Source organism: Dermacentor variabilis, chromosome 2, assembly GCF_050947875.1.
Source record: "Dermacentor variabilis isolate Ectoservices chromosome 2, ASM5094787v1, whole genome shotgun sequence".
Lineage (NCBI taxonomy): Eukaryota > Metazoa > Arthropoda > Arachnida > Ixodida > Ixodidae > Dermacentor > Dermacentor variabilis.
In genome coordinates this window covers 6,140,099-6,166,047 of record NC_134569.1, presented here as the reverse complement: position 1 = coordinate 6,166,047, position 25,949 = coordinate 6,140,099, and the positions used below count along the sequence as shown (strand labels likewise).

Genomic DNA, 25,949 nt, shown 5'->3' with positions numbered 1-25,949 from the left:
CGGGATGCCTTGCTACGAGCAATAAGAAAGACGCTTCACCTCGCAAACAACGCTGCTTATAGAGAAAGCCTTAGGTGATTGCGTTATCAAGATATTTCGTTACGTTGATGATTAGCTGATTTTCTGCAATAGTGAAGAATTCGATTCCGCTGCTACTTCAGCAAGTGAGCAATTTAAACTTTATGGGGGAGGATTAATGTTTCTCAAGGAATTTCCTCAGCGACGCGTAATTCAGTTTCTAGACATTCCTTTGGTCTTCGAACAAAATCACGTTTGTCGGCAGTACTCCCCAAGATCTTCGAAGCCGTTGTTAAACTTTCAATCCAAGCATTCCAAAGTAGTAAAAAACGGAATTGCCATGTCGTGCCTTGAGTCTTCTCTGACCAGATCCTGCATGCACAAAATGAGCTCCAGTTTTAATGCACAGGTCCAGCGTCTATTAGAAGCAGGTTATCCTAGCCTAGCAGTGGCCACTGTTGCTGAACGCCTAAAGAAGTCGGTTTCGGGAGGTGACGGACGTCATTACAAAAAGCAGTAATAGCAAAAAAAAAGTAATAGTGACTATTCCGTACATTCATTCAGTATCGCACGAGCTTAAAAATGTTGCAAGTAGATATGATGTTAATTTTGCTTTCACTGCTCCCAATGAGCTAGGTAAGATATGCGCTGCCGTGTAGAGGAAAAAGGAGCAGGTAAAAGGAAAAAAAACAGATATTTGTCTAGTGAAGCACAATCATCATCATCATCATCATCATCATCATCATCATCATCATCATCATCATCATCATCATCATCAGCCTGGTTACGCCCACTGCAGGGCAAAGGCCTCTCCCATATTTCTCCAACAGTCCCGGTCATGTACTAATTGTGGCCATGCCGTCCCTGCAAACTTCCTAATCTCATCCGCCCACCTAACTTTCTGCCGCCCCCTGCTACGCTTCCCTTCCCTTGGAATCCAGTCCGTAACCCTTAATGACCATCGGTTATCTTCCCTCCTCATTACATGTCCTGCCCATGCCCATTTCTTTTTCTTGATTTCAACTAAGATGTCATTAACTCGCGTTTGTTCCCTCACCCAATCTGCTCTTTTCTTATCCCTTAACGTTACACCTATCATTCTTCTTTCCATAGCTCGTTGCGTCGTCCTCAATTTGAGTAGAACCCTTTTCGTAAGCCTCCATGTTTCTGCCCCGTAGGTGAGTACTGGTAAGACACAGCTATTATACACTTTTCTCTTGAGGGATAATGGCAACTTGCTGTTCATGATCTGAGAATGCCTGCCAAACGCAGCTTAGCCCATTCTTATTCTTCTGATTATTTCCGTCTCATGATCCGGATCCGCAGTCACTACCTGCCCTAAGTAGATGTATTCCCTTACGACTTCCAGTGCCTCTCTGCCTATTGTAAATTGCTGTTCTCTTCCGAGACTGTTAAACATTACTTTAGTTTTCTGCAGATTAATTTTTAGACCCACTCTTCTGCTTTGCCTCTCCAGGTCAGTGAGCATGCATTGCAGTTGGTCCCCTGAGTTACTAAGTAAGGCAATATCATCAGCGAATCGCAAGTTACTAAGATATTCTCCATTAACTTTTATCCCCATTTCTTCCCAATCCAGGTCTCTGAATACATCCTGTAAACATGCTGTGAATAGCATTAGAGAGATCGTATCTCCCTGCCTGACGCCTTTCTTTACTGGGATTTTGTTGCTTTCTTTATGGAGGACTATGGTGGCTGTGGAGCCGCTATAGATATCTTTCAGTATTTTTACATACGGCTCGTCTACACCCTGATTCCGTAATGCCTCCATGACTGCTGAGGTTTAGACAGAATCAAATGCTTTCTCGTAATCAATGAAAGCTATATATAAGGGTTGGTTATATTCCGCACATTTCTCTATCACCTGATTGATAGTGTGAATATGATCTATTGTTGAGTAGCCTTTACGGAATCCTGCCTGGTCCTTTGCTTGGCAGAAGTCTAAGGTGTTCCTGATTCTATTTGCGATTACCTTAGTAAATAGTTTGTAGGCAACGGACAGTAAGCTGATCGGTCTATAATTTTTCAGGTCTTTGGCATCCCCTTTCTTATGGATTAGGATTATGTTAGCGTTTTTCCAAGATTCCGGTACGCTCGACGTCATGAGGCATTGCGTATACAGGGTGGCCAGTTTCTCTAGAACAATCTGCCCACCATCCTTCAACAAATCTGCTGTTACCTGCTGTTACCTGCATAGGGCAAACGGGACGGTGTATAAGAATCGACATTTGGGCGAGTTGGTACTGGTTGAACATCTTGAAGGGGCAGCGCAATAAAACGAAGATAGAAGGCAGGAACACACAGGACAGCGCTGTCCTGTGTGTTCCTGCCTTCTGTCTTCGTCTTATTGCGCTGCCCCTTCAAGGGGCGGTGTATCAATCATAGTCTAATGGAACATAAAAGGTCGTTAACCGGTGGATCGCCTTCTAATCTTTCTCTACATTGCCAAGATTGTAACTGCACACCAGAGTTAGATGAATGCGCAATATTGCACAGGCACAAGAATGAAGATACACGTCTTATGGTAGAGGCATGTCATATCTATAATGGTGGAAGTGCGTGCGTGAGTCAGCCTTCGATTACTTTACATAAGGAAGAGATTAAGTGCCTTAACAGTTATCTCTCACGTAGACCGGCAGATGTACCCGACTGACACGTGGTGATACCATTCCAGAACTTGCGCAGATGAGTTTTGTGTCTTCTTTCATTTTTCGCCTCAGTGCTCCTTTCAGGTGATAGTCGACGTTCGTGTTGTCTACTTCTCTTGTGTCCTGTCTGCACGCCTCACCTTTTTTGCATAATGAATCCTTACCAACTAGCTCAGCTTTCTGTCGTTCTATCAACACTATTCTTCGTCGGAACAAAGTTCTTTCGGCCAATGCTATGCAGGCCCCGCTTCCTGCGCAAGCCGTCACGCTTTACTTGTGGTATCATAAAAACGGCATAGCCATCTTCAGGCTCCTTGCTGCAGTTATATGCGCAACAGCACGGCATAGCGCAAGCAAATAGAGCAGGAAAGACAGCGTACAACGGTTCGCTACGCCGAGCTAGAGCGCCGAGCCAGCCGAGCTGTGGAGAAAATGGCGGGAACGAAAAAGAAAAACAAGCGAAACGCAAGATCAGCGCGTCTCCAAGGGCAACGGCAGGGAGACCAATCGTCGTGCAGAAAAACGGGGGCAAAACTGGTTGCCGCGGGGGTGACGCGCAAGGGGTGAGGAGGACGCGAGGAGGTTGCGTGGTGGCGGCAGAGTTGAAAGAGGGGCGGTACTTTCAAATTATCAAGGGACTTTAGGCCACGCGTGATACGCACTGCTGAGGAGCAAGCAGGTTTCGATCAGCAACGCTGCGAGCAGACCCGGGAACGAGCTCGTCTACACAGTGCCGATGCTGCAGTCCGGGCACAAGAATAGGCTCGTGCGACCGATCGCAAGCAGCTACTGCATATCGAGGATCCGGCAGCCTACCAAGCCGTCGTTTAATGAACCGTCGGGTTCATTAAAGGCCGATCCACACGACGGACCAAATTGCTCTTTTAGACCGCGGTCAGCGCATCACGTGATAGGACGTCACCAGTTCGTGCGTACCGCCGTTGGTCCCCGCAAGACCGCGGCCCTCGCGGTCCAACAAATCGCCGAGGCTTTTCCCGCTTCCGTTTTGGCGGCGGACCGCATGCAAACCGCAGCGATTTTGGCTTAGCCAACGAATGTTGTCCGGCAACAGTGTCTTCAGCCAAATCCAATCTAGTTTTCGGCTCAGCAAAAGCCAGTCAAGCCAGTCGTTTCATGTTCGCCGTTCCGCCTACACGTTGGTGCAGCAGATATATTTTTTAAACACCGTGTCCTCTTGGAGTGACGAGGAGGTTTTTTCATTTTGTATACCTCGTTGAGCAGTTCCCGGCTTTGTGGAACTCGAGCCGGAATGATAACAATGATAACACTCTGGCCGAGAGTGTAGCTGGTTCGTCTGTTCTGACGTCTGCTATGGCGGTCCGCCGTGTGGATGTGCTCTGCGCCGGACCGGACCGCGGCGGGCCGTGACGTCGCATCACGTGACCGAGCGGCCCACGGACTTTGTCCGTCGTGTGGATCGGCCTTAAGCGACGTTGCCGCATCTTTCAGGTTCGCTGGTTAACCATCCGTACGGAGTGCTTGGGCGGAGTTCTTTTTTTTAGATTAGGCTTGGTTAGTGTTCCAGGTATGGTCTGCGAATGTCAGCTCAGCTTGGGGTGAGTTTCAGCTGAAATTCCGGTTCGGGTTTGGGTTCGACATTCTGCTGCCTTAGGACAGAGGCGCGCACTGTGTAAACTAGGAGCAATGAGGTCGAGAAATAGTGACCATTGCTGGCAAATAAATAGAACTAATGTGGGGGCAAACAGACAGAGAAAGAGACAGAGTGAGTGAAAAACGGAGTGGTCGTTTCTGCTAACTGTATACCGAGCTTGAAGGATACAGCTCTAGTCAGGCATAACGGGTTTCTTTCGCAGGAGGACAGTGACATTCGGTGCCACGTGCGTGAAGTGCTGCTGCCTTTTGCGGACACGTGAGTCCTGCTGCCTTTCGTACGCGTTTTTCCGCAAATATTTGTACTATAATTTTGCGGTTTCGATATATTTTCTGCTTTAAAGAGGGAGACATTTTTTAGAAGAGCGCAAGCGAGATAGCTGTTTTATCTTTCAGCGGAACGTTATTATGGGTGGCTCATCTCAGTAAATGTGTGAGAGAATCGATGATCTAACTTCATGGCTGAAGAAGTTTTTATTCCAAGTTGCACGCACGGTACACCAGCCGGTCTGTGTCATTAGCTTGAAGATATGTCCACTGCCGAACACTAGTTTTCCCCGCAGAGACATCTGCGCGCGCACGGCGGACGAAGCTCCGTGGCACCTGCACGCACGTTTTTGAGGAGGAGGAATAACAACCACTTCTTGTACCCATGCACTCCCAGTATGCATGCAGGCCGCTGTGGTTTGAACATCGACTGACGTTTTACCGCGATAGCGTTAAGGGCCCCATGTAGCAGCAAATCCGGTGTCGGCGTCCCGCGTCGTTCGAACTACCCATACCCAGGCCCTCCATGTGGTGCAAGGAAGTTACTGAACTCATTGAAATTATCAAGCTAAAATACGTAGAAAGATAGTTAAGTACGACTTACACACAACCTAGTCATGATAGCGTCGGATTGTGATTTGACTATACAAGAAAACATATGTTATGCGAAAACTCAAAGAAACTCCTTTTCCAGCGTTTCTACCATTCATAGATCGGTCACGACGTCCGCCATTTGCGCTCGCAGGCGCGCGACTGTCCTGGAGGCTACGAAGCGGCGCGCCCGGTTCCTTACAATATCTCCACGTGGCGTTCGTCTCCGCCGCATCATAAAGATTGCCTTTCTTCGCGACCGGGTAGCCACCTTAAACGTTGGAGATATCAACCGCTCTCAGATCAATCTCGGCGCTAGGGGTACACCCTAGTGTGCAGTAGTGGAGTACTATCGCCTTTTCTTTTCAACTGTGTAATGAGGAACCTACAAAAGGAACTTAACAAGATCCCGCTCATCCGCCATGCCACCTATGCGAACGATGTTACCATTTCGACGAGGCAAGGCAATGCCGGTGCCTTCAAACAAGCATTGCAAACAGCGGCCGACAAGGTAGAAGCCTACGTGGCCAGCAACGGCCTCAAATGCTCCTCTACCAAGTCAGAACTGTTTATTGGCGGCAAAACAACGCAGGCAATCAAAACTACGCTGCAAATAGTGGTCAATAAAAAAGTAGTACCCCAGGTCGCCACCATCAGAGTACTGGGGCTCTTCCTAGAGGAAAAGAACTCGTTCAAAGAAACTGTGAAGAGACTGGCGAGCACCTCTCGCCAAATAATCGGACTGCTGCGACGTGTCACTGGCCGAAAGTTTGGACTCCAAGAGAAAGAGGCATGCAAGCTAATCCAGGCTTAGTTCGTCTGCAGGATAGCATACACATGCCCTTTCCTTGAAGTACGAAATATCCCCACCGCAAAGATCGACACTTTATTGCGTTCAGTCTACAGAGTAGCCGCCGGACTTCCTACATGGGCATACAACGAAAGACTGATGCAATTAGTACTCCATAACACCGTCACCGAAATCGTGGAAGCGCAGAGAGCGGCGCAGTGGTGGAGGCTGTCATGCACTCAGCAAAGGCATGATGATCCTTCAACTCCTGAATCCCCCCCTCCCCCCCCCCCCACACAGGAACTACCAAAGAGTGAAAATTCGGAGAGACATTAGGAACCAACTGTTCATTTCACCACTCCCGAAGAACATAGGCGAACACAACAAGGGACGCCGACGCGCACGCGCGGAATCCCTTAAGAATACTCTAACATACAAACCGGCCGCGTATGTGGACGCCTCGCCTGTGGGGAATGGCGCATATGCGATAGCGGCTGTGGATGGAACGGGGCGGATCCTCCGAACCGAGGAAATCGCAACGAGCTCTATCCTAGAAACGGAAGAGGCCGCCATTGCTAGTGGAACCGCAGTCGCAGGGACGCTCTTCGTATATCGGACTCAATGTCAGCGATCGAAAGCTTCAGATCGGGCCAAGTAAGCCAAACCGCGGCAGAAAAACTACAGAGGCCGGAGATAAGCATGAGGCTTCTCTGGGCCCCTAGCCACGAGGGAAACACCGGCAGCGAAGCTGCCCACCTCACAGCCCGCGCAACTACTAACCGGGCCGAGGGGCATCCTCCTCCGTAAAACCCTGAAACACTGTCAGTAAGTTACGGAGATCGCCTCCGTCGGCAAAGAGAGGAACGACAGATTTACCCGCCTCCATGCGGCGGCCTAAACAGACAACAGGCCGTGACCCTGCATCGGGCTCAAACGCGCAGTGTGCTCAGCCCCAGAAGACAAGCGGTCATCCTGAAGGATGACAGCGTCTCGACATGTACGTTTTGCGGCTTAGCACAGGCTGCACAGGATCACATTCTATGGGGAAGCAACTGTCACCCGCCCCCAAAAGAGCTCCTGCGGCTAGCCCCTCACCTGAAGAATGGGAGAAAGCGCTGAGATGTGTCGACCAAGAATCACAGTCCAGGCTGGCGGAATGGGCGGCGATAGCTGCGGCCCCCTGGGCCTCGACCTAGCCTGGCAAGAAACTGGCAGCTCTACAAAAATAAATTGCTCGACTTAATTAACCGATATGTACCTCGAAGGCAGATTCCTTATGACTCACGCTCACCTTGGTTTAATAATTCCCTTAAGCGACTACGCAACAAAAAGAAACGTATTTTCCGTCGTGCCAAAGAAAGCAATCTTGCCGATCGCTGGGATGCTTACCATCGTGCAGAAGCCGATTACATTTATGCTGCTACCAATGCCAAAAAAACCTATTTTAATGTCACATTGCCATCCCTCTTACTAACCCATGTGAATTTTGGAGTATTGTTGGCGACAAGAAAGCTGACTCCATTCATTTAGTTCATGTAGATGGCAGTGATGTTGACGAACACCAGTGTTGTACTGTGTTAAATGAAGTGTTTGTCTCATTTTTTTGTGATGATAACTTTGCCGATTTACCAAATATTCCGGATTCCTTGTTTAGTGCTACGGATCCCATATTATTTGATTGGGTTGGTATTAACCGTTTGATTGATAATCAAAAGATCTCAGCTTCTGCAGGTACCGATCTTATTAATTCAAAAATTTTTAAATGTACTGCATTATTTTCATCTATTATTCTATCTAAAGTGTATACTCAGTCAGTACAGTGCTCATCGCTTCCTTCAGACTGGAAAACGGCGAGGGTGGTTCCAGTCTATAAATCAGGTAAGGCAGTATGTCCCGAGAACTACCGAGCCGTCTCATTAACCAGCATTCCATGCAAACTCTTAGAACACGTGATATCTTTCCGCCTCATCGATTTCTTGGAAAGCACCTCGTTCTTCTATCCATCTCGACACGGTTTTAGAAAAACTTTTTCATGCGATACTCAACTTCTTTGTTTCACTAACGATTTGTTTGCCGCCTTAGATCAAGTATTCGATATTGATTGTATTTTTTTAGATTTTGCCAATGCTTTCGACACCGTATGTCATAACCTACTTATCCATAAACTTAATCAGCTTAATATTGACCAAATGTGTTGTCTTGGATTAAACAGTTTCTTTCTAATCGAACTCAATATGTCACAACCAATAACTCTTCATCTGCTTTGTCAACAGTTACATCCGGAGTGCCACAAGGCTCCGTGTTGGGGCCTCTACTCTTCTTGATTTATATTAATGATCTCCCTAACTGTGTAAAGTCATCATCAATTAATCTGTTCGCAGATGATTGCGTAATATACCGAAAAATCACTAACCCTGATGATTCAGATAAACTCCAAGAAGATGTTCACAATGTATCACTCTGGTCTAAAAAATGGCTCATGTAACTTAACGCTAACAAGTGTAAATCGATGCGCATGTCACGTAAAACCAGCAATAGCAATCAGTGTCGATATGTACTGAATGACACTTCATTAGCATCCGTTAATGCCCACTATCTTGGCCTTCACAGAAATAATGATCTTTCATGGAATATGCATACTAATTATATTACTGCTAATGCTAATCGTATGTTAGGATATCTTCGTCGTAAATTTTCTACCGTTCCTACTTCGGTAAAATTGACACTCTACAAAACCCTAGTTCGCTCAAAACTTGAATACCCATCTGCCATTTGGGATAACAATCAAGCATCACTTACCGTAAACCTTGAAGCAATTCAAAATCGAGCAGCTCGCTTTATTTGATCTAACTATTCCCGCCATTCCAGTGTTACATATATGAAAAAAAAAACCTGAATCGGCCAGATCTTTCATTACGCCGCAAATGTGCTCGTCTTTGCCTATTTCACAAGGTTTACCACTCTAACCAGGTGCTCAAGAATCAACTTATCACCCCACCTACCTACACTTCATCCCGTTCTGACCACAGACATAAAGTCGCCGTCCCATCCTCCCGAACGAACAAGTATCATGATTCTTTTTTACCCCGCACAAGTGCCGACTGGAACCACCTTCCTGCTTCCATCATTCAGATCACAAATGTATCTTCATTCAAAACAGCAGTCTACCACGATATCGCTTAACGTTGCCTGCATACCATTGTCTGCCTATTACATTGCTTTGTTATGTACCACTCCTTTCTGTAGTGCCTTAGGGCCTTGAAAGTATGTATAATAAATAAATAAATAAATAAATAAATAAATAAATAAATAAATAAATAAATAAATAAATAAATAAATGTTGTGGGACAAGATAGGCCCCAAAGCGTGGAAACCTTTCCTGTCAAGAATACTACATCAAGCTTATGACGCACATGTCGTTAATGAGCTAGAACTACCGGGCACGCAGCATTAATGAAGGGTGCGCAAGGCAGATGGCCATTGTTGTTGTAGGACAAAATAAGCCCCAAAGCGTGGACACCTCTCCTGTCAGGAATACTATATCATGCTGATGACGCACATGTTCATGGCCTGGAAGTACCGGGCGCGCAGCGTTAAAAAAAGGGGCGCAAGGCACATGGCCGTTATTGTTGTGGGGACAAGATAAGCACAAAGCGTGCAAACTTTTCCTGGCACGAATATTATATCATGCTGACGACGGACATATTGTACATAACCTGGAAGTAACTTGCACGCAGCGTTAAAGAAAGGTGCGCAAGGGAGATGACCATTATTGTTGTAGGACAAGATAAGCCCCAAAGCGTGCAAACCTTTCCTCTCAGAAATACTGTATCATGCTGATCTCGCGCATGTTGTTCATGACCTGGAAGTACCGGGCACCCAGCGCTGAAGAAAGGTGCGCAAGGCAGAGGGCCATTGTTGTTGTGGGACAAGATAAGCCCCAAAGCATGCAAACCTTTCCTGTCAGGAATACTATATCATGCTGATGACGCACATGTTGTTCATGGCCTGGAAATACCGGGCGCGCACCGTTGAAGAAAGGTGCGCAAGGGAGGTGGTCATTACTGTTGTGGGACAACATAAGCCCCAAAGCGTGGAACCCTTTCCTGTCAAGAATACTATATCATGCTGACGACGCAGATCTTTTTCATGGCTTGGATGTACCGGGCGTGCACCGTTGAAGAAAGGTGCGCAAGGGAGATGGCCATTATTCTTGTGGGACAAGATAAGCCCCAAAGCGTGCAAACCTTTCCTGTCAGGAATACTATACCATGCTGATGATGCACATGTTGTTCATTACTTGAAAGTAACTTGCACGCAGCATTAAAGAAAGGTGCGCAAGGCAGATGACCATTATTGTTGTGGGACAAGATAAGCCCCAAAGCGTGCAAACCTTTCCTCTCAGAAATACCGTATCATGCTGATCTCGCGCATGTTGTTCATGACCTGGAAGTACCGGGCACCCAGCGCTGAAGAAAGGTGCGCAAGGCAGAGGGCCATTGTTGTTGTGGGACAAGATAAGCCCCAAAGCATGCAAACCTTTCCTGTCAGGAATACTATATCATGCTGATGACGCACATGTTGTTCATGGCCTGGAAATACCGGGCGCGCACCGTTGAAGAAAGGTGCGCAAGGGAGGTGGTCATTACTGTTGTGGGACAACATAAGCCCCAAAGCGTGGAACCCTTTCCTGTCAAGAATACTATATCATGCTGACGACGCAGATCTTTTTCATGGCTTGGATGTACCGGGCGTGCACCGTTGAAGAAAGGTGCGCAAGGGAGATGGCCATTATTCTTGTGGGACAAGATAAGCCCCAAAGCGTGCAAACCTTTCCTGTCAGGAATACTATACCATGCTGATGATGCACATGTTGTTCATTACTTGAAAGTAACTTGCACGCAGCATTAAAGAAAGGTGCGCAAGGCAGATGACCATTATTGTTGTGGGACAAGATAAGCCCCAAAGCGCCCAAAGCTTTCCTTTCAGGAACACTATATCATGCTGATGACATGCGTGTTCTTCATGACCAGGAAGTACCGGGCACGCAGCGGTAGAGAAAGGTGCTCAAGACAGATGGCCATTATTGTTGTGGGACACGATAAGCCCGAAAGCGTGCAAAGCTTTCCTGTCAGGAATACTATATCATGCTAATGGCGCACTTGTTCTTCATGACGCGCATGTTCTTCATGACCTGAAAGTACCGGGCACGCAGCGCTAAAGAAAGTGCGCAAGACCGATGGCCATTATTGTTGTGGGACAAGACAAATCACAAAGCGCGCAAAGCTTTCCTTTCAGGAATACTATATCACGCTGATGACGCACGTGTTGTTCATCACCTGGAAGTACCGGGCACGCAGCGGTAAAGAAAGGTGCGCAAGGCGGATGACCATTATTGTGGTGGGACAAGATAAGCCCCAAAGCGCGCAAAGCTTTCCTGTCAGGAATACTATATCATGCTGATGACGCGCATGTTCTTCATGACCTGGAAGTACCGGGCACGCAGCGGTAAAGAAGGGTGCGCAAGACAGGTGGCCATTGTTGTTGTGGAACAAGATAAGACCCAAAGCGCGCAAAGCGTTCCTGTCAGGAATACTATATCATGCTGATGACGCGCATGTTCTTCATGACCTGGAAGTACCGGGCACGCAGCGGTAAAGAAGGGTGCGCAAGACAGGTGGCCATTATTGTTGTGGGACAAGATAAGACCCAAAGCGCGCAAAGCGTTCCTGTGAGCTATACTATATCATGCTGATGACGCGTATGTTCTTGATGACGCGCATGTGCTTCATGACCTGGAAGTACCGGGCACGCAGCCGTAAAGAAAGTGCGCAAGTCAGATGGCCATTATTGTTTTGGGACAAGAAAAGTCTTAAAGCGCGCAAAGCTTTCCTGTCAGGAATACTATATCATGCTGATTACGCACATGTTGTTTATGAGCTGGAAGTACTGAGCACGCAGCGGTAAAAAAGGTGCGCAAGGTTAATGGCCATTATTGTGGTGGGACAAGATAAGCCCCAAAGCGTGCAAACCTTTCCTGTCAGGAATACTATATCATGCTTATGACGCGCATGTTCTTCATGACCTGGAAGCACCGGGCACGCAGCGGTAAAGAAAGATGCGTGAGGCGGATGCCCATCATTATTGTGGGATAAGATAGGCCCCAAAGCGCGCAAAGCTTTCCTGTCAGGAATACTATATCATGCTGATGACGCGCATGTTCTTCATGACCTGAAAGTACCGTGCACGCAGCGGTAAGGAAAGGTGCGCAAGACATATGACCATTATTGTTGTGGGACAAGATGAGCCCCAAAGCGTGCGAACCTTTCCTGACAGGATACTATATCATGCTGATAGCGCGCATGTTCTTCATGACCTGGAAGTACCGGGCACGCAGCGGTAAATAAAGGTGCTCAAGGCGGATGGCCATGATTGTTGCGGGACAAGATAAGCCCCAAAGCGTGCGAACCTTTCCTGACAGGAATACTATATCATGCTGATAGCGCGCATGTTCTTCATGACCTGGAAGTACCGGGCACGCAGCGGTAAATGTAATCTATTTCGTAGGCAGACGCTTTGGATGACGCGTCAGATGATCTACTTGAAGCTAAAGATAAGGAACCGGCGCATGCATGTCGGTTATCTAAACGAACGAAAAGAAAACCTTGCACTCTTCAAAAGAACACTGTTTTCATACAGTGCTGCCAAACTTAAAGTAAAAAAACATTATGGCGTTTGACGTGCCAAAACCACTTTGTGATTATGAGGCACGCCGTAGTGGAGGACTCCGGAAATTTCCGGCCACCTGGGGTTCTTTAATGTGCACCTAAATCTAAGTGCATGGGTGTTTTCGCATTTGGCTCCCATCGAAATGCGGCCGCCGTGGCCGGGATTCGATCCCGCGACCTCGTGCTCAGCAGCCCAACACTATAGCCACTGAGCAACCAAGAAGTACTGTGTGTGACACAGTACTTCTTCCCTATGACGTGAATTTTATTTCATAACCTGGCGTCGTTATTATGCTACTAAATTTGAAAACTAAATCACCATGGGGTCCTGACAACCTTCCTAACGTGTTTCTGATGATATGCTGAGTCCATTGCAAAGTTTCTTGTTATTATTTATTGTATTTCATTACTTCATGGAAAATTACCGGGTGACAGGAAGACAGAGTTGTGCCCGTACACAAGAAAGGTGATCGGGCTTTATTACAGAATTACCGTTCTATAGCACTTACATCATCATGCTGTAAACTAATCAAACATATTATTGCCAATGAGATAAATAAACTTGTAGGCGAACTCTCAGTCCTCTCTAATTACCAACACTGATTTAAAAAATGCTACTAAACAATTACACAATTATTTACAGGAACACAGCCTACTCGCTTCGTTCTTTGATGAGAACGGTCAGATTGACGCAATATTTGTGGATTACAGTAAAGCTTTTGGTAGAGTTCCACATGACAAAGTAATACTAAAAATAAGACGCATTTAACTTCCGGGATCATATGGATAACGAACTGTTTAAGCAATCGCTACCAATTTGTAGCCCTTAATGAGCGCCAGTCGGGCTGCCTTACAGACGGCTCCCTGAAAGGAGTGTTATAGAAACAATATCGTTTTTTACTGCATATAATCACTGTAATTGATCCTAACGTGCAAGTGAGGTTGTTTGCAGATGATTGCTTGCTTTCGAAAAATCACTTTGATTAACGGTCAGAACCATCTTAACTCCGCTCTTGCTAACATTCGTTAATGGTGTGAAATGTGGGATATAAAGCCTAATACTGATAAGACCGTTTTTCTACGCTTCTCTAGTCAAAAAGTCCCGCTCTCTTTTGCGTACAGGCTAGGTTAGTCACCACTACAGGCAGCGGCTCAATACAAGTACTTAGGTTTCACACTTACTAGTACTTCATCCTGGAAGTTACATATCGATAACATTTGCTCTTATACGTTGCGTAAGCTATATTTTTAAGGCATAAGCTTAAGAATTCACCCCTTAGTGTGATATTACTTGCGCATAATTGAATAATTAGACCTAAACTTGAATATTCATGCGTTGTTTGGGACCCGTTTACTAAACACAATATTACCAGTTTCGAAACGGTATAGAGGGAAGCTGTAAGGTTTATTTACTCAACCTTTTCTTCGTATGGCTCACCCTCTGATATAATGCAGGCTAATGGCATTCAATGTCTCGAACAAAGAAGGAAAGCCTTACTTTTTCAATTTCTTTCCTTGCTTTGGAATCGGGACTAACCCATCACCCTGTCTACCGCCTTCAACGTCGAGGCATACTCGCCACCCTCGTCCCAATTGTCTGACACCATATTTTGCAAGAACAGATTTGTTCAAGTTTTTATGTTTTGCTCAAATTATTCTTTATTGCCTTTCGCCGCACTTTGATACTTTGAAACTTTTTAACTTGTTCTGTGTTTGCTTTGTTATCTTTTTACCCACCCTACTCGGAGCTGTACAAGGTTTGCAGCATTGAATAAATAGTAAAGAATGGTAGTCGATTCACAGCTACAGCTAGCAAGAGGCTGTTCACATCGCTCGGAGAGATGTGGCTTAATGAGACTGCCTCGTGCTGATGGCGTTGTGAGAAATAGTGGGCTTTTGGCAACGAAATCGTAAGCAAGGCGGCGCCTTGTATGGTCCGCAGGATCAGCGTTTCTCCAAGAGGCTGCAGTGCCGTACTGAAGCCGGGTTTATAAACGACGCATCGATGGTGCGGAGAGTTGTACTGCCGTGGGCCTCACGCACGGCCTTGCCGGCTATAGTTGACGCGTGCAAGCTGCCTTGCATCGGCGGCCCTCCTCTGTATCATTGCTGTTAGGGGCGCACGTCAAGCCTATAACTTCTAGACCACGGAGGCGACCGAACGGCGTCATTCGTGGCGTGCCGTATTGTACGACACGCGCAAAATTATTTTGCTCCACTTGGGCGTACTACGTGCAGAGTGTGTCTGCGATGGTGTTGTTGAGGTTACGCGCTAAGCCCACTCGATCGTGGGTGGTAATCGGTGCCATGATTCGTGCCGCCGAGCGCAGTCCGCAGAGGAGGCACAGCCGTGAATGCGGTTCCTGTCACGACGACCGCTGGAGAACCACGGGCATCAGGATGTTCTCGATAAAGCGCCGCCGACGGGCGGTTGCCTTGCTTCCCACGTATGGGGCGCATTTATTTCCGCCAATAGACATTGTATACACCGAGCCTTGTGTGGACACGCATCCGATGGCACATACCGAGTGGCGCGCACACTGGCACTGGCTCCGCCCTGTGGGAATACGCAGTGTCCATGGGGCGGAGCCAGTGCGCGCATTTCTAGAGCGTTTGTGGCAGGTGGAGGATCCTAGCAGTATAACAATTTTAGTGTGTGTGTGTCTGACAACTTTATTAATTATCCTGCAATTGATGGCCTGGGGCTAGGCCGCGCCGGGGGTAGCAGAGAGATCCTGTCTATCGGTAGCTTCCCGGGCTTGCTGGATGGCCCAAAGCTGGTCCTGAAGATCTGAACTTTTAGCTGCTTAATTTTTTGTTCTCGAATAATTATGCATGCCGGAGTGAACACCCTTATTTCAGCCAACCGGCAGAAGTGATTCGTGTGTACGGGCCCTTTACTCAAAATAAAGATGTCAGTGCGTAGATATCAGCAATTTTGACGTCAGACGCACATTTCGACCATTTTCGTGTTAGACTTCGGAATCGGCCCGCAAAAACGGCTTCATACACGTCGGAACTTGGTTGACTCGCAGAAGAATGCTTCGCATTAATAACCGACGAACTGCTGCTACTACTACGTACCACCTACGATGTGAGCAAGACTTTCCCTTCGATATACAGCTGGTGCATCTACGTTTGACTTTCCAGCTCGCTTACATTCAATTATGGGGTTTTACGTGGCAAAACCACTTTCTGATTATGAGGCACGCCGTAGTGGAGGACTCCGGAAATTTCGACCAGCTGGGGCTCTTTAAGGTGCACCTAAATCTAAGTACCGCGGGTGTTTTCGCATTTCGCCCCCATCGAAATGCGGCCGCCGTGGCCGGGATTCGATCCCGCGACCTCGTGCTCAGCAGCCCAACACAATAGCCACTGAGCAACCACACGGCGGGTCCCGCTTACATTTATTTACTTATTTATTTACAGTACACCCTGCAACGCCGAAGCATTATAGCAGGGGAGTGGGTACAACATGAAGTGACTAGCACGACAATATAATCACACAAAAGGGAGGGATGACAAAGGAGCAATGCATCAAAATAAAAAAAAAAGTACATGATAAACAGTACAAGAAAAACAGTACAAAAAACAGTACAAGAAAGAAGTTCATTCAGACTGCAGACATTGCTTTGGAAGACGATTGCAATTACGAATCGTTGATTAGTCTTAAAATGCATCCCGAGGAGCACTCACAACTTCAACTGGCAACTTATTCCATTCAGAAATACTGCGGGGAAAAAAAGAAAACTTCATATAGTTCGTTTTGCAGGAAATTTCACGTATTTTGAAACTGTGGTCTCTTCTGTTTGAGATATAGTGGGGTGCTTTAAGGTATTTTAGCTTGTCAATGCCTGTCGCGTCGGTGTATATTGCGTGCAGAACTTTCAGTCGGTGCTTCTGGCGTCTTATCTGTAGCGGCTCTCGTCCGATGTGTTTCTTTATTGCTGTTATGCTTGAGTGTCTGGAGTACTGCTTTGATATAAACCTGGCAGCGCGGTTTTGTATGCCTTCTAACTTATCAATCAGGTACCGCTGGTGGGGATCCCACAAGGCGGTGGCATATTCTAATTGCGGCCTTACCAGCGACTTATATGCTATGGTTTTAAGAATCTGAGTGGCAGTTCTAAGGGTTCGTATAAGTAGGCTAAGCATTTTCCCGGCTTTCCTGACGGTCATATCAATATGGCTGGAAAAGGACAGATCAGCAGTTAGATGAACACCTAGGTATTTAATTTCGTTAACCTTCCTGAGCATGGAATCTCCCAGTTTGTAAGTAGGTTCATTAGTGATTTTAGATTTAGTGAATGTTACCTGGTAACATTTATCAGTATTCAGGCTAAGTTCCCAGTTCTGACACCAGGAGGCTATGCTGTTGAGGTCCTGCTGGAGTACTTCTATATCATGTTGATTGCGAATGGATCTGTAAACAACGCAGTCATCTGCGAAAAGTCTAATTTGTGAGGAAATGTATGAAGCGATGTCACTGATGTAAATTAAGAACAGCAGCGGCCCCAGCAGCGAGCTTTGCGGCACTCCAGAAGTGACTTGGGCAAAACTAGAATTCTCGCCTCCTATAACTACGCATTGTATTCTGTCGTTCAGGTAATCTTCAATAACCTTCATGACTTTCGCATCCAAATTAAGAGTGCTCATTTTATGTATTAAGAGATCATGTGATACGGAGTCAAAGGCTTTGCGATAATCGAGAAAGACTGCATCTGTACGTATTCTTCTTTCAGCACTATCTGCAAGCTCATCAAATAGTTCTATCAGCTGAGTGGTACAGCTCACGCCTTTGCGAAAACCGTGCTGATTTGGAAAGAAAAAAATGTTTCCTTCTAAGTGCCTTATTATATTGCTATAAAGAATGTGCTCAATGATTTTACAACATATGGAACAAAGTGAAATTGGCCTGTAGTTAGATACGGATGACTTGGAACCGCTTTTAAACTCTGGAACTATGTGGGCGTTTTTCCGATCTTTAGGGAGCACGCCACTTTCGAGGGTTTTGCAGAATATTATTTCTAAGTATTGAGAGATAATGAATGAACAGGCTTTGAGTATCCTCGGAGAGATTCCGTCTGGTCCAATTGCTTTGGCTTCATTAATGGAGTTGAGACAGTTCCTGATACCCTCTAATGTGATAGTAATTGGACGCATTACGTTTGGCACACTGTATGTAGTGTTGGGAAAAGTATTTCTGTGTTTCGTTTTTAGAAATACTGATTTAAAGTAGCTGTTAAAACAGTCCGCTTTAGCGTTGCTTTCAGATATCTGCATTCCATTGCGAAGAATACTTGGAATACCTGTACTCTCCTTCCGCGTCATTCTTAGATAGCTCCAAAATGCTTTTGGATTTGTCTTGATAGAATCAGCTAGTCCGGAGAAGTACATGTCCTTGGCGGTATCGATAGCCTCGATATATTCTATGTGTAACTCTTGTAGACGGCGCTCATGTTCCTTTGATGGGTTCTTTTTATATTTTTGATAAGCATGAGTCCTTCGATTTATCTTCCTTTTAACCTCATAAGTCATCCAGAGTTTGTCTACTTTTACTTTGTCTGAGACGTATTTGAAAGGTGCATGTTTTTCAATCAATGATGACAGCACGCTTTTACAAGAATTCCACAGAATGTTCACACCTTCGGATGAGTGTTGCGAAAAAGCCTGAAACGCTGCTTCCAAACCAAGACTGATTTTATTAAAACTTGCCCTAGAGTAGTCATACACTTTGCGAGTTTCGTGGGTAGCAGGAATTATTTGTGGCAGAGTAAGCATTGCAGCGACAATTTTGTGATCGCTAATACCAGGTGAAACACAAACATCATGAACAACGCTCGGATCATTGCAGAATAGTAGGTCAAGGATGTTATTTCCACGTGTACCGTTCATCACGTATTGATGAAACCCATATTTGCAAACCATATCAAAAAATGCTGAACAGGTTTCGTCTATACGCATGCTCTTATCCCAGTTTAAGTTTGGAAAATTGAAGTCACCTGCTGGCAGAATTCGATTATCGGGAAGCGAGGCCAGTGTATCATCCAAATGATGGGATAACTTGTGGTCGTGCGCTGGGTGGACGACAAACTACGCCCAACGCTATCGTTCCTTTATCAGGAGTGCGGAGCCTGCACCAAACTGATTCATGATCGCTGGTTTCCACGTCTATTGCGGTACACTGCAAGAATTCCTTAGCTAAGATAAATACTCCGCCGCCCCTAGAGATCCTGTCTTTTCTAAAGACTTGATATGTTGAAGGAAACACTTCACTCTCTCTTATTGAGTCATCTAGCCACGATTCGGTAGCAAAAACGATATCTGGATTCGTCATCTGGAGTAGGGCATAAAACTCATCAACTTTGTGTTTAATGCTTTGGCAGTTTATTAAGAGATCAGAGCATTCCGAATTTTGGGGCATCCTATTGCTTAAGACTGGTCATTCCTTATTTAGTTTTTTTACTGATTGGGTGTCTTCATCCCACACGAACGCCTCTCCATTTACAATTAGTTTATCGTATGCCAAGGACACCTTGTCTTTACCATTAAGTTTTCTTGGTTTACCAACAGCCCAGAGCTTCTGACGAATTTCTCTGACACGCCTAGAGTAGTCCCGTGAGATTACGTAATCAGTCCCTTTTAGTTTATTGCCATTGCTTAGGAGCAGTTCGATATCCTTGTATGATGCAAAGTTTGCGATAATCGGTCGTTTACGCCCAAGAATATGTTTGCCTATCCTATGGGCCCTCTGAATTATCCCTACGGTTACTTTTAACGTGTCCTGGCAAAGATTCCTGACAAGGTTTTCCGAAGTTTGCCAGCTTTCACGTGGTTCATTGTCTTCGAAGCCGTAGACAATTAGGTTCATCCTTCTGCTGTTGTTTTCCAAGTGATCTATTTTTTTTTTTGCTGTCGTATCTGCGTTTCCAAACCGTTTTGCCATACCGCTATTCGTACTAACAGTCTCGCGTTCTATGCCCTCGAGGATAGATATCCTTGACTCTAGGGAATCTAACCTTACTCTGAAGTCACCCATTATATTTTCTAGCCTATTTCGTCTTTCTAGAATGTCACTTAGTCTACTAAGAATTGTTGTTTGACCCTCTTGCAAACTTTGAAGGATAGCAGCCGCACTAGACCCAGGACCGGGGTTTTCTTCACTGTCACCCGACAGCAACAACAATTTGGTGAAAAGCGCCTTCACCGATTTCTGTGAACACACGCGCACACGCACACGCACACGCACACGCACACGCACGCACACACACACACACATACACACACACACACACACACACACACACACACACACACACACACACACACACACACACACACACACACACGCACGCACACACGCACGCATACGCGCACACACACACACACACACACACACTCTCTCTCTCGGCATGTTGGTAAGAGACGAATGCAGATTTACGCGCGCATGGACGAGGGTGGAGAAGAAGAGGCTAAGACGCACGACACATAAGTCTACGCTCGTGTGCCCCACAGCCTCTGCTCTGCGCAAGTGTATTCGCGGCGGTTCGTGCAGAAGCGGGCTCGGCTCCTCGCCGCGGCGGCTGCGCGCCGTGCGGCTGCTGCGCCGCGACGCGCCCTGCGAGAGCCTGGTGCACGGCGAGCCGTTCGCGTTGCGGCCGGAGCCCGGCGCCGAGGCCGCCCTGGCCGCGCTCTGCCGCCAGCTGAGGGCGCGTGGATCGGTGCTCGCGCTCCAAGACGACGGCCGTCGGCGGCTGCTGGCCCTGCCCGCCGCCGTGAGTGAAGTGTGTTCGAGATGGGTCGATCATTAGTGGCAACGTTTGTTCAAGCGGTTGTTGCATTTGTTCTGGCCGACTTTCTCAGTCTAGGAAACCGCGAAGGCCTTCGCCGCTCTGTTGGCCAGCCAGTGCTGGACTTCCAGGGTCGGGTCAAACCTGCCACACTCTTAGGCAAAGTTACACCTTCTGTAGGGTATATCTGCCACACAACAATAATCGTCATCTGCCATGCTTGCGTTTCCTTTCTTGAAAACGCCGCGCCCACTACTTTCCTGTCGGGAATGCTGTCACGCTGAGTACTGGGCTCGCTGCGTTAAAGAAAGGAAATGCGGACAAGACAGATGACGATTATCGTTGTGTGTCAAGACACGGCCCAAAGGGTGTAAAGTTTTCTTAGAGTGTAGTATACGAGTTTAATAATATTTAGGGTTTTACGTGCCAAAACCACTTTCTGATTATGAGGCACACCGTAGTGGAGGGCTCCGGAAATTTTGACCACCTGGGGTTCTTTAACGTGCACCTAAATCTAAGCACACGGGTGTTTTCGCATTTCGCCCCCATCGAAATGCGGTCGCCGTGGCCGGGATTCGATCCCGCGACCTCGTGCTCTGCAGCCCAACACCATAGCCACTGAGCAACCACGGCGGGTTATACGAGTTTATATAGGCATGATCTGAGCGGCATGACTCGATCGAAGAGCGGTGCTCACAAATCAAGATCAATTCGCTTGTGCGTATGAGATCTACCTGCCTACACTTACGTGGCTGGTGGAGATGGAATACGCGAAGAAAGGATAAACAGAACAATCAACAAAATATTATTAAACATTTCCGTCCCAGCAAAGTAGATCTTGGAATATTTTTTCTGTCAATTTCTCAGGCGATGTGCGATTGCAAATTGTTCCACTGAGTGCTCAAGAGTTGCTCTTGAGCCATATAACTTACATTCGTTTGTCTTGTATGTATATCCTGCTGAGTTCCGAGGTGTATTAAAGTTCACAGATTCTTGTGAGCTTTTCAGAAATTGATGTTTAGGTTACAGAGACGAAAAGTGAATTTTAGTTTTTCACAATTATCAGCTGTTTTAGCACAGCCAGATGTCCAATATATTGGACAAATGCCCCATAACAGGAACTCAGGAGGATATATATATATATATATATATATATATATATATATATATATATATATATATATATTGTCGTTAGTGTCATCATGTCGTCGCCATTGCTTCATCGTCATGCCACCGCCGCCAGTGCGCCATCGCCGTTATGACTGCGACGTTATTACAGCATCGTCATTCCATTGTCATCATGCCGTAGTTGTCATTCATTCATCGTCTGCAACTGCGTTATTGCGTCGTCGTCATCGTAACTTAGTGATCGTTACATCATCGTCATTCAGTCGTCGTCTTTAATGCGTGCACGTCACCGCGACTTGGTAAGCTTTGGTAGTTTTGTGACGTCACGTGACAGGCGAAGAGAGCATAGCCGGAAATAACGGAGGCCTGATAGCGACAAAGGCATTGAATGAAGCAGAATTTGTTTTTCTTTTGTTTGGTATAATCATACATAATCAGCGCGCACACTTAATCTTGAAAGAGGGAGTTTCCCAGGTTACGTGAAAACACTTCACGAACAAGCAAAGCTGGCGGAGCCGGAAAGTTTTGACTTATCGTGGAGGTCTTATGGGGGAAATGGAATAGAAAAAGATTGCAATAACGTTACGTTATAGCGCCCCATATATGTGATCTTATATGATTGTAGATGACGATGTAGCCAGGCAAAAAAGAGACGCGGACACACGATGACGAGACGACACAAGCGTTGTCTTCCAACTGAAGGCTCAACACAGAACCTTCAGAACGAAAGAAAAAAAAAATCAATGCCCCTTCCAGTTAGTGAGGATGATCCAACAGCGAAGCTGGGTAAGTTATACCGAATGTTACAACATGCAAGCCAAACTTCGCAAGCAGTCTATATTGCAAATCGTTTGTTTCACCATTCTTTCACCTCCGGGCGCTGTCGGTGTGTTTTCGCGTCTCGGGCGCGCATTTCGGGATCAGCCTCCCGGCCTTCGTTCAAACCGGCATCTCCATGGCGCGCAGCTCGGGGACGGCCCTCCGACAACGAGCCCGTTCATAAGCCAACTCTCGCTGACGCTCGCGGCAGGCAGCTTCTTCCTCAGGAGCACGCACTACTCGTAGTCTTGCTATAAATGTAGCTAGGATGGAATGTGCGGAACCACTACAAGACCACTAATACAAAGCTCCGTTTACCGGGCGCAAGGCCCACCACTGGAGATGCGGGCGCTACAATCGTTTTGACGATTGGTTGGATTGGTTTGACGATTGAAGTGGCTGCCGGCACTTCTTGCTGGCACAATTGCCGGCAGCCATGCGTTCTTAGTATCGTGTTTTAATCGCCGGGCACTTGTTGGTCGGAAACCTCCAGCATAACATTTGTTTCTTTCATGGCAGGGTGGAATCAACCGTCGGTAAATTCCATGCCGATATGGGTCGATCGGCAAAAATGAACCGTGTGACAACCTTATAAGATTCGCGTATAAGATAGCACCCTCACAGGGGGGAAAGGAGTTACTCAAACCCCTTTCCCCCTGTTGAGCTCTTCTTTTCGTCTCCCGCTAGGTCACGTGGCGATTTCTTTAGCGAAGTCTGGCGCAGGGTCCGCATAAGCATCTTCGCTGTGAAACGGCGCACGCCGCTCGGATAACTGGTATTGGGAAAGGAGGCTCGCTCATGTGACGGGCGCCGCGCCGTTTCTGGCCCAAACACGCTTAAGACGTCACACCATGGCACCTACGCACTGAACACGTCTGATTGATACATTTTGCCGGGAACAGCCCTAAGAACGTAGACGAAAGTAAAGGCACACAGACAACGACGCGCTGCGCTGTTTTATGCGCCTTTACACAGATGTTCCCGCCTGCCAACTAATCGATGCTTTCACGTTAATGGACGTCTGATTAAGTATCATGCATACACGCACATTCATCCTTTGTTAGGGCAATGGATTTCCGTAACCGTAACAAGGGACAATGTCCCAACAAAAGATAATTACGCGTATCCGAATAATATTTCATCACACGTGTTTTGGGTATAGCAACTACTACAAAAAATGTTTTTGGTTGTTTTCCTTTATCTGTTTCTTACATATTTTTCACGTGTTTATCTTTAAGACAGCTCTTGCCTCGTCACTTCGTTTCGTCTTCGCGCTGCCACACGACGAACGTCGCCCGATTCTCTTGTCGACATGAAACGCAGAGTGGCCACTCGCTTCTTGTGCGCCGCCTGGCACCGCCCGAATTGTTGCTGCCGGCGCCGCCGCCGCCGGCTGAAGTCTGCAGCCCGGGCTTGGACCGTCGCATGAGCGGCCTGCTGTCGCGCCTCGAGCAGGGCTTCTCGCTCGGCGAGCCCACGCCGGGTTTCTACGAGGCGCTCGTGGAGCAGCTTCGCGCTTCGCTTGCATTCGGCGCCGTGGGGCCGGCGGCAGCCCCAAGGTCTAGGGCTCGGCCGTCGAAGGCCCCCCAAAATGACCGCCAAACCCAGAAGGACGCTTTGTGAGCTCACAGCCTTTCGTGCACAACGCTGAGTTTTGGCAGGTACCACCGGGATACGCCTCCGGATGAAGCTACGACTGACAAGTGTTCTAGTCTTTCTTTATCCGCCGGACGACGGACAATGTGGGTCATGCACCGAGAATGTCACGTTCGCGGTACGTTACTTCTGTGAAGAGAGATAATTAAGCAGCTCTCCTGGTTACCTGCTTACATGCTTCTGTCACAAGCTTTATGGCAGTGAATCCGGGATCTCGTGTCACGTCGATGCAAGTAGAGCACTTTCGCGAGCAGCTGGCCCACTCTTGCATAGTTTGCGCGCACTTCGTAATCCCCGCTCGTGCGTCGTCTGCTACCGTTAGATGCCGCACAGCACCTCGAAACGATGGCGGAACATTCTCTCATGCGCATGCGTAGTGACTTGCGGTCTGCCTGTAGAATGCAGCAGACGACGCTCGATCCCGACCAGGGAGTGCTTCCGTTGGACCCTCGAACTGGGAGAGTGCGCTTCTGACTGGCTCTACTTGTACCGAATGAGACGCGCTTCCGTGTTCGTCATAAAAGCTCTTGACTACTTCTGCAGAGGCTCAGTTCTTGAACGGCGGGATTCTGTCATCTTCGCTCTTAAGTGACCTGCTTCATGTGCCGACCCGCCATATCTCAACCCGCAATGCGACGGTCATTACGGGACTGACATACACGCTTGTCTTGTACAGAACTTTTCGAGTGGGCCTTGGCATCGAAGCGCTTGCCTACGTAAGCTACTTATTTAGCCTTGAGAAAGTGTTCGCTTCGTCATGGAATATTCAGGACAATAAATAAATTATAAGTGCTCACTGCGTTTGTATGAGCGTTCTTGGGTGATGTATTACCAAGATCTTGGTGAGTGATGACAGTGTTTGCACCCAAGGCTACCTTAACAGAAAATAACTTAATGGTAGAACTTAAATGTGCCTAGCCTGGAAGCTTCTGAGTATTTTGAGCACTTATGAAAGGAATAGTATTTTGTAAGGTTTCTGTTGATATTACTGAACTGTTTGTTCAAGTATCATATGTTGCTGATGTTCTGTGTGTTCGCTTATAGATAAGAAATGCCTTGTGCCCTGTTCTGAAGCCATAAAGAATAAAAATAATTTCATACTGGTAATTATAGTCTCAATGCTGCCTCATCAAATACAATTTTCTGCATCAAGAATACAAAATTTCTTACATCAATTTTGTTGCTACCATTTACACGTCAATGAACTGTGCAAGGTAGGTTCATAGCGTAACCTTTGATATACTTAAAGATGCTAAAATGTATAAACTGCTACATTAAATTTGAGGCCTATATTCTAAGCATGACTCGTCTTCATCATATTTCATTTTCTAAAGTACAAATACAATTTGACTATGCACACATTCAAATTTGAATTTCTGCACAAGTTTTTGCCACACACCTTGCAATAAAGTTTTATGACTGGCCTGCAGTGAAACTACAAAAGGCATGCTGCTACTTGTCCCTAGCTCCACCCATATGTAGCAAGACATGCTTAACAACATACTTAGAGGTGCACCCATGCCTTCCTGTCATTTCAAAAAAGAATGGAACTTCGGCAAGGTTGACATTTAATTGGTACAGTTCCGTGGTAAAGGTAGAGTGAAACACAAGGACACAGAAGTAGGATGGATCGACACTACAAGTGCTTTTTGTCTGTTTTTAAAAGAAAACCTTTGCGCAACTTGTACAAGAAAGTACTGGGAAGACCATCTGTTCTTATATAGTACTTGGACATGCCGTTTGGCTTCACTCTATTGACACCTTCATGACAGTTCCGAGAGCTGTAAGGACCTGCATAATGCCAGCTGTTCTTGATAATTTCAATGCACACGATATGTACACACCCTATTGTGTACTATTTTGC

At 46.7% G+C, this 25,949-nt stretch overlaps 1 protein-coding gene across 1 annotated transcript in view; it reads left to right on the top strand.

Moving 5' to 3' along the window:
* Positions 1-25,204, top strand: part of LOC142570249 (uncharacterized) — a 176,838-nt gene extending 151,634 nt beyond the window's left edge. The window contains exons 10-12 of the mRNA XM_075678650.1: positions 4,520-4,575; positions 20,248-20,467; positions 23,753-25,204. Of these exons, the coding sequence (XP_075534765.1) occupies positions 4,520-4,575; positions 20,248-20,467; positions 23,753-24,052 (576 nt within the window). The 3' untranslated portion in view covers positions 24,053-25,204. The remainder of the gene's footprint in view (positions 1-4,519; positions 4,576-20,247; positions 20,468-23,752) is intronic.
* The last annotated feature ends 745 nt before the right edge of the window (positions 25,205-25,949 follow it).